The sequence below is a fragment of the Heliconius melpomene genome, chromosome 13, assembly GCF_056956725.1.
Source record: "Heliconius melpomene rosina isolate 202511_hmr_F chromosome 13, ASM5695672v1, whole genome shotgun sequence".
Lineage (NCBI taxonomy): Eukaryota > Metazoa > Arthropoda > Insecta > Lepidoptera > Nymphalidae > Heliconius > Heliconius melpomene.
This window is the reverse complement of record NC_140401.1, coordinates 11641936-11651775: the sequence shown is the minus strand read 5'-3', so window position 1 is coordinate 11651775 and position 9840 is coordinate 11641936. Positions and strand designations below refer to the sequence as shown.

Sequence of the window (9840 nt, the reverse complement as noted above, 5' to 3'; positions counted from 1 at the left end):
TTATAAAATCAAGATTCATCGAAACAGTTCAGCAAGGATTTCTTATTCAGCTTGAGCGAATTTCAAAACTAGTATAGAAGGTTCTGTAAGTTTTATATAAAAAGGTTGGAAATGCAGACAAATGATTTACGTAACTAAAATAAAAAATCAGCTTCACGCTGTATCCCGCACACAGAATGCTCCCTCTGCCTATCCTGCTATACTCGGAATATAGCGTGAAGTTGAAAAAATAAATACTAAAATCCATTGAATTTGCATGAAGTTGTGACACTCGATCAAGAATAAACATTTTCCCAAAATTTATTTTATAATATCGGTCATTTGTCCCGTTTAAAATTCGTTGTAATTTTCATTTGTAGAATATGTTCGCAAAGACACAAGACAAGGATTTGGTCATAATTTTATATTTCAACGAATCAGATGTAATTAAATGTACGGGTCATGTTTTTATTTTTTAACTAAACATTTCGCTCAAATTTTATAAAAAAGGAACCATGTCTGTTTTCGAAAGTCAACGCTGCATTTTAAGTAGCGGAATCAAAAAGAAAATTATTTTTTCTTTATATTTTTTTTATGTATAGACATTACTCTGAGCAGTATACTGAGTAGAATAGCCCATGAGTAGGGCGCAGTCTCCACCCGGGCAAACAGTGAGAGATAGAACAAAGTGTCGTAGGATTATTGGGACACGCCACTCTGTTTAGTGACCTGATGACCATGAAATAACCTGAAATTGGGTAATATGTGGGAGTTAGCAGGGAAAACTGGGTTCAACCTTTACACTGGTTTATCGCCTACCCTGATATATGCGGAAATCAACAAAATATTTATTCATTAATTAAATCATCATAATAATAAAGGAAAATAAAAGGTATCAAGATCTAAAGCGGGAATGATGAGTGTTAAAGTCGTACATTCGTATTTTCGATGTAAACACTAATTAAAAACATACATCTTGTCGTGTTTACCCGCGCACTGACGACGCGCCGCCCTCACCACTGTTGGTATCTATCAAAACTCGTATTAATGGACATTTATGATTACTTATAAATATTTGACGCCATAGTGACGCAGTTGTGAAACGTTTTGTACTAGAGTCTAGTAATACTAGCAAATAGCACTTGAAGTCATTTAGAATCTCTGCGTACCCTGCTATATGGGGTGAAGCGTGAAACTGTTCGAACTCATCTCTCGTTAAGCATAATAAGATATCGGAAAGTAAACGCAGTAATGCCATACTATTCGGAACCAACGCTATATTTAACTAGAACGAAGAAAAAAAATTATGAAACAATTTGTATAAATGGGAATTAAACATATATTTAGTGTTGTTTTTTCGGGATTCACTATTTATTTTCTCTCATCTTTACCTCGTCTTATTATAGTATCTTCATCTTGTCTTTCATTTCTTTCCACATGGGTTTACATATTTAGCTTTGTTAAGAAAGAGCAATTACGTCATTCCTGTGCTAAATAAACGATATATAACTGATTCAAAATAGTTTTAGTCACAATGTGAGTCTGGACTGAGACATTATTCTACTTCTTAGTACCTATTACCTTTCTACGTAAATTGAAACGTAAATATAATTTTATTGCCCTCAGTCGGTTAAATATAACATAAATAAGTAAGCAAAATGTCTGTACGTGTACCTAGGTATGTACAAAATACTATTGTGAATATAAAGATAAATATATGTGTTTATCTGTAAATTATAATTTTTGTTTAAAATTTAAAAACAATTACAATAGCAATTGAAAGTAATTAAGAAAATTAAAACGACTTTAAATAAAGGTGGGTTACATGTCTTCTGCAGAAATGTATGCATATAGTGAAACATTCAAAACCTACCTAAATGATTTGATCTAAAATATATAGGTACCTCATTGAAATTAAAAAGGGTCATCTAGATATGAGTCTTAATTTCCGAGAAAATTATAAACAAACATACACATACATATATTTACAAGATTGAGCACAAATGCTATTCAGTATACTCACATATATATGTAAGAGGTAAACTGATAACCTCTTTATTTTAAGATTGGTTAACAAAAAGAGAAAGCTTAAATTAATTATTTGCCGACTTCCTTTACTCGGTTGGAATAAGCTTGATTGATCTCGATGACTGTAAGTTGAAATAACCGGAAGATGATGAAGGGAATAAATTATGACAAAAGTAATATAGATATTAATGAGATGTATGTAATACATACACCCACACATAATAATTTTTATTATAGATATATGTGGTAGAGATAGGTGTAAAAAGCAAAACATATAAGATTAAAATCAAAATCGTAAGAAAATCTGCCATTGAAACCATGTTTATAAATGTATTATACGTATAACTTACAAGTACGGAAGACATCAAAATTCAATGTGATGAGAGATGGCACATTTGAAGCTCAATAAAAGTCCTACTGACAATCGAAGTGTAGCTTTCTCGTGTTTGGCGTGACGCCAGCAAAAATACCGTCGAGCTTGAACAAAGAAACCCTTTGTTTCCGCAAAGGTCCCAAACTTCTACGTAATTGCTAATTTGTTGGTTTACCCGTTAAAGCATTCGCTTTATCTTCGCTTTGGCTTTGAGTGTTCCGTGATAGCCGATTGTTTCCATCGTTAAATATTTTAAAGGTTGCCTTTATTGGAAATTAACGGTCCTTTTTATAAAAGACCAATGAAAGATTCGCCAGCAGTATTTAGATTACATAATTTTTGCAATAATAATTTTCTTAATTCTAGATTTTGACGGAATAGGTAAAGTTAATATACTTTTTATCCGGGTTAAAGTTAATATATTTTTTATTATTTTAAGATATTTGATACACAGTTATATCTTTACTATAAGATGGAGCATGTGTCCAGGGCCCCCGACCTCACAGGGGCTTCAAAAACTTTTGTATAAAAGATCCCGACATGTCCTAAAAGAGATACATCTTCGAATTATATAAATTACTAGCGGCCCGCTTGCGGTTACACCCGCGTGAACTATGTTATTATTAATTTCTGTCTACATGACTACGTCCTAGTGACGCCTATGCAAAATTTGAGACTGTTTGAGCATTTGTAGTAACGAAGTTTCATACAAACTTTCGATCCCAAAAACAACCCCTTGGAAATCGAATATTGCAAATTCCCGTCTTAGCGAGCACCTACGTCCTTTAAGTAACTCCTAAGCAAAATTTGAGATTCCTAGCACTCGTAGTTTCTGAGATTTCGTGATGAGTGAGTGACCTTTCGATTTTATATATATAGATAAAGAAATAATATTATTTAAAATGATGTAGAAGATTTTCTGTATCTCCCGAATATTGAAAGGCATTTATTATTAGCATATAGACCAGCATTTATTATCGAAAATATTGATATACGAATACAAACATTAATTTAAAAAAATATATATATAATACATCAAATCCACAATAGCGATATCCAAAGCAGGGCGGCCGTAACGTACAGCGTGTACATTACTTCTTGGCAACAAACCAATCGGTTTCGTGTTAACTTCAACTAATCTGCGAAATGAACTTCTATTTGTTCGAAACTTTCCAAAAACTCTACAATGATGTGACAGAATGACAGCAAAAAAGACTGTGTTAGAAGAACTTTTATAAATAATTATATTTATATATAAATTTTCAATATAAGTAAAACTTATGAGAACATGTATGTTAGTAAAAGATATGTATTTATTTATATTTTTTAGCATCACACTAAATAACGCAGAGGGAGGCCTAGACATAAGCGTAGGAATGAGTGATATATAAGTACCTCAATGGTACCTCAGGAATGACGAGAGCCGGGTGGGCCCTACCTACCGTACCGTAGAATAATGAATTAACGAAGTTGATAACCTCTAATTTTTATGACAACTTTCATACCTTTTAATACAATCTTTCTCCTTCAAACGGAGCTCCATCTAGCTCTGGTTGTCTCACACCCTCGGGGGGCAGCCCCCACACCGGCCGACATCCGTTGTGGGCAACATAACGCGGTATCCTCTCATCCCTTATCATCTCGTAGGCGAGCCGCGCTATGCTTTCTTGATACTCGCTTATACCCGTTTTGTAGACACATGGGCGGACGTAGCCTGATACTGTAGGGGGTGTATGTTAGAAATGATGAGATCTATAGACTACAGGCACGGCTGAAGCCGACGAGATAATTGTAACAAATGGTTGTAGATTCAAATACTATTTGGGGGAGTTCTATCTACAGTCTTATTCGGTAAAAGCCTGAGTAGGGTTATGTTATTTCCCATTCAAATTATTGTGGGCTTGGTGCTAATGAAAGTCAAATGTCTATTATTATGTCTAATTGTTTTTTTTCTATTTGATTTGTTGTTGAAATTATATTTCTTTGTTTGTCGTCATTATCTCAACCAAACCAAAAGTTATTTTATCTATTCTAAGCTTTATTTAATATGTTATTCTAAGTTTTTGCAGAATAGAGAAGAGCTCTGTGATTGTTTAGAAAGCTTTCTGCATATACTGAATCAGTTAAAAAATATATAGCACATTCAAATACAAGTCACAAGGAGTCGTATATCATGTTGAAACTGATGTAGGTACTACTTGGATTATCTCGAAACTTGTAACATAATTTAAAAAAAAAAGTCAATTGTAAAATGAAAGGTAAAAGGTGAAGGTGAAGAGATTACACTACATTACCAGTGTACCCTGCAACATAGGATTGACTACAACATACTAACTCCTTATAAACGTAGGCAATGGTTCCAGCGTAGGTTTGTTCATATCTCTCTCATACAACTCCCTCGCTAGCTTCATAAGTTCTGTGTCTTTGATGGCCAGTTTGGGCGCTGGCGGTATTGGGACCTCTTCTTCTTTAGCATCATCTTTCTTACACTTTGCTCGCTTCTTGGCGCGAGGTACAAAGGGTCTTGTTTTAAATTCTAGGCAAGTATTTTGAGTTAATTTAGTTGGTAACAATTGAACTGGGAGTACTTCAAATTATTTAATCTAGATCATTAAATTTATGAACGATCATTAAATTTATGAAAGAAATTTTAAAATTATCTTATCTACAGAAAATTTATAATCGCTATTTTGGAAAACGTGTAAAAATTTTACTCGTAGCAGGAGTGTAATAAGTTTCACGTGACTTTAACATTTTAAAAATGTTAAAAAAAATCACTAATATTTTCTTTTACTTTCTTCAAATTTTGTATATATTTATCGGGAAGAGTACGGAGTCGAACACGGTAGTTTTAACTAGACCAGAGAAATATAAATATTTTCAACATAATATCAAGTAAAGGTACCCAAGCAACTAAGCAATCCTTGAGTAAAAATCAAATTCAGAACTATCTATTACAAAAATGATAGCCTCCTGAACAACTTCCTTTGTATAAAACCTTGTAAGCAATAAGGAAATCAATTCACATTTCAATAAAAAAGAACTCCAAAACAGCTGTCACTGTTGATATATTGTCTAAAAGACGAATACTGTACGATTCACGAATGATCCACGAGCACGAGCTTACATTCAGTTATATCCGGAGATATCGTCGTGACATGCGTCGGATGTATTATACACACAAACTGTACGTTTTACTAAACAAATGAGTTTATTTACGTAGAAACTAATAAGTATATCCAATTTTTTTTTTAAATTATTGATATTGAAACTACTCTATTTTGTTAATCCACAACATCCGAAGTTGGATTAAAGTATTAAATTCAAAACAAACCTATCTGCCACAGACATAATCTCAAAGAAAAGCAACAGTGTGAAATTATTTATTTCCTCTACAACAGACTTAAAATTATAACTAAAATATACTTATACACTAAAATATACTACTAATATCTTAAACTATTTTCATTAAAATACCTCAGTGGCGCAGGTTACCATCTGACTGTATTTAGAAAACACAAAATACAAAGAAAATATGAGAAAATCTTAAAAAATAATAGCTATTATAGAAGCTTACAACTTACAAGTAGGTAGGTACTGTAATGGTAATATAATATTATCTAACCAGGAGACAAATGAGCGCAGTAGTCGTTGTAATACGTGGACTGCCCACGCAAGCTCTTCATGGTTGCTTTAATGAATTTCTCTATTTCATCCTCCGTCCATGTTTTCTGTATAACAAATAAAAGTATTTCTGTTTTATCACAGAGTAGTCAATGAAGACCTAGTGTCTCGACACTCCGTTAAGACTGGGTATTAAGGTGGGGTGACGTGGGATTTCCAAGGAAATGAAAACAATATGTTATGTAATAATGAAAACAACAATAAATTCCTCCGCGTGAGATCAAACCTACAATCATCGCGTTTATAATCAGACGGCATCCCACTGAGGCACGATGATTTACCTTTGCCTTCCAATGTTAATTAATATGGCAAAGACAATTCTAGCATCATTTAACCCGTGTCAGATTTTTATAATCAATTGTGAATTTCATATAATAATTCAAATTTCGTACTTTCGACTAATTTCGGCTTTAATAATTCATCTATTTAGATAGACTTGACTACCTGGGATTACGAAACTGAACTCCTGTAAAATGTATTTAAAATCGAGTTCATTGGATAGTGTAGAAACTATCAGTTCAGTTGTGACGATAACACGCGGTTAATTCAATTATAACCGCATATAATTTAAATCAAATTAGCTTCACGCTGTATCCCACACACAACAGGGTAGGCAGATGGAACCTAGTGTTCAGACACCCCGTTCCCCACTTTCTGCCGAACTTCTTCCTTGTGTCGCTGCGCCACGACTGCCAAATTCAAATAAAAATGTTTCATTTTATTCGTTGGTTAAGTACTAAGAAGTAATAATTATTGTTTTTCTGTTAAAAATTATATACATTTACTTCTAACGTAAGCTGCTATATAGTAGCATATGATATCGCAATAAAGGTCTTAAGTAGAAATAAGTATAACAAGAAAAGTTGAAACAGCCGTAGTTTAAAAAGTCGCGAGTATAAATTCCGCTAGATTTTCGATTTTTTTTATATGTACCTTATTATGATGTTATAAGTTTGGGGATAAATTGATTTTTAAGGTTTTTTCGTAAATACTTTCACGATACGTGTGTTATCTTTTTTAGCTAATCAACTTTTATAATGAAAAAAATTATCCACTATTAAAATAAAAATAAAATAATATGTTTTTTTATTGTATATATTTATCAAAATATTAACTCAAACTAACATCTTCAGAGCCTGTTTTTGGATCCAACCATTTGCCTTCTAATTTAGCCCACCTGTTTTCAGGACGGCATCTGAGAACATATGATAAAAATATTATTTTCTTGAAGTATAACTATTTCAGTCTATCATTTAAGAACTTACTTAAGAACTTATTGTGAAAATATTTTTAATAAAAGCATAGCATACCATGGCCCTTTATGTATTTTACTAGTATGGACATAAGCATATGGAGAAAGAAAAGATTTATCCCTTCGTTGCATTTACCAAAGAACGACAGCCCCTACTTTTTAAATTCGAAGTGCAATTTACAAAATATGTATAATCAGAAAAGTATTTAAAAATAATAGTATTATTAAAGTACATAGGTATTTACATGTAGGTACAATCTTTAATAGGTTTATATCGCTATTTATATTTGCATGTAATCAACAATAAAACTCTACCTACTAACTTACATTTTAGTTTTCCTAATAGGATGTTGCCGATATTCATCAAAATACTCAGTTAAGAACGACATAGTTTACACTGCACTTTAAAAATTTTATTTAACGTTAATTACAAAAGAAAAATCTATATCAAGCAATTTATTAATCAATTTTTATATTACAGATAAAACAATCATTTTAATTAAAAAAGTTTTTACACAAATATGACTAAAAAGGTTGTATTGAATGTTCGCAATGTTACAACAATACTGAATGTTTTGGGGGTAAATCTACAATACGACTGGCATTTTTCTAATTTCCTTTTACAAGTTTCTTTCGTAATGATATCACGGCATCGCATGACTTGTTTTTAACGTGTCGTAAACATTTTACGATCATAAATCATACTTACAGTTTGTACGTAGGTTCGTTTTAAATGTGTGGCAAATAAATTATTATAAGACATTTTGTAATCTTGTAGCAATTTTAATTAGGCATATCTATACATATAATAAAATTATAACTTATTGCTGTTTGTACTTAGAAGATATATGAGAAAAATTGTTATCGAGGGCATTAATTTAATAGGACTATGATTTTTATTTTTTTTGTCTGCTTGTCTGTACGTTTGTGCACGCTATTCTCAGAAACGGCTTAATCGATTTAAATATAGTTTTCACTATTGTATCAAACTTCCTTCAACGTTGAGTGTTTATTTTATAAAGTTATTAGATTTTGATTTTCCAATATATGATTATTGATTTAAATTGTTAATATTAGAACACTATAGTAATTCCCTAGTACGATACTCAATATATTTTTACCACCATTAATTAAAAACAAAAGTTATTATATAAATTAAATATAAAGTATAAAAAAAACTTAATAAAAAAAATGTCTCTTACATTTTTTCGTTACAACTCGTTCCTTACATCGCTCATACCTACAGCTACTATAATTTTTATTCGCTAACCGCGGCGTGGCGTGACGGCTGGCTGTAAATCACTGTATTTTTAGCACTAATTTGTCGTAAATCTGCCGTCGTCCCCGAAGGTCATTATCGAAATCAATCCAAGGCCCGTAGGAAATTGCACTCCATTACATTATTAGTGTATATTTTAAATTTTATTCCGATTGAATGGATTAAATCTATATCACTAGTCCATATGGCACTTGAGTAAGTCCAAATTTTGTATTTCTTTTAAGCATATTCGTAAACATTTCATGGTTTATGTTGATAATTCAATACTAGAATTATCACAAGGTAATAATGTAAAAATAAAATTCTTCACATGATGAGAACACGAAAGAAAAACGTATGCACAATCTGGTTAACCCTTAAATGCATGGAATTTTTTATTGTGATGAGAAAAATATATGTTATATATATAGGGGTAACAAATACGGGAAAAATAGTAAAATAAATATTTATGTAATATTATCATTAATATTTATCAAAAAACGTATGGTATCATTTTTGATACAACATGCATTTAATACCTAATCAAGTATTCACGACCCTTAGAGATTTTGGTTTTTTGATAAGGTGTTTTCTATTTTCAGGAATAATGAAAAATGTTTGCAAAGTAATGAATTATTTATTAGGTATAAGTAATTAAATGTGGAACTTGTTAAAACAGTCAGAATTTTTTTTGAACACAGAAAAACTGCATTTTTCACATTTGATGCTGCTTAGCAGCTTACACCCTGGCATCATACACCGCATGCGATTATCCGTGCGTATTTGTTTGTGGTCAGTACCATCGTGTATAATGTCTGTTGATGGAACTACCTGAAGGGTATTCCTTCGCTTAGGAGCTGGTTCCTCTATAGTACCGTTAAGAATACTACTACTACTACTTGGTCGACCTCTTGCAGGTTGGGTGTGGATTTTATATTTACATAGAACATCTGCAAGTTCTGTTCTAAACTCTGCTAAATTCAATATATCTTTCGCAGCTATCTTCTTTTTATAGCAAACCTGCTTATATAAGACCCACGAATTTATAACCGTCAAGTCAAGAAGATGATGGAATAGTCTAATGTACCACTTCCTACATTTCATGCGGATTCTGTATCTGCCCAAGTACGAGTTACTTGTTGTTGACTGTTTACAGGCATAGTTTCAGATATGGGCCGAAAGTCACATTTAGTATGCCAATAGGATCGAATGAAATACCCCCATATATTTACGTATTTCAACGTCAGTTACACAATCAGGACGATC

At 32.1% G+C, this 9840-nt stretch overlaps 1 protein-coding gene across 1 annotated transcript; it reads right to left on the bottom strand.

Moving 5' to 3' along the window:
* Nucleotides 1-3888: 3888 nt before the first annotated feature.
* Nucleotides 3889-8317, bottom strand: LOC146532974 (uncharacterized). The gene is made up of 5 exons (XM_085196393.1): nucleotides 7644-8317; nucleotides 7190-7259; nucleotides 6006-6111; nucleotides 4716-4916; nucleotides 3889-4100 (listed from the first exon to the last, which is right to left on the bottom strand). The coding sequence occupies exons 1-5, from the start codon at nucleotides 7703-7705 to the stop codon at nucleotides 3889-3891; spliced, it is 651 nt and encodes a 216-aa protein (XP_085052519.1). The 5' UTR covers nucleotides 7706-8317.
* Between the last annotated feature and the right edge of the window lie 1523 nt (nucleotides 8318-9840).

Coding starts and splice junctions, on each gene's coding strand:
- LOC146532974 (XM_085196393.1), bottom strand. CDS start 7,705: ATGTCGTTCTTAACTGAGTATTTTGATGAATATCGGCAACATCCTATT. Junction 7,260..7,643: donor CCTATTAGGAAAACTAAAAT/GTAAGTTAGTAG, acceptor ATATGTTCTCAG/ATGCCGTCCTGAAAACAGGT. Junction 6,112..7,189: donor CAAAAACAGGCTCTGAAGAT/GTTAGTTTGAGT, acceptor TTTGTTATACAG/AAAACATGGACGGAGGATGA.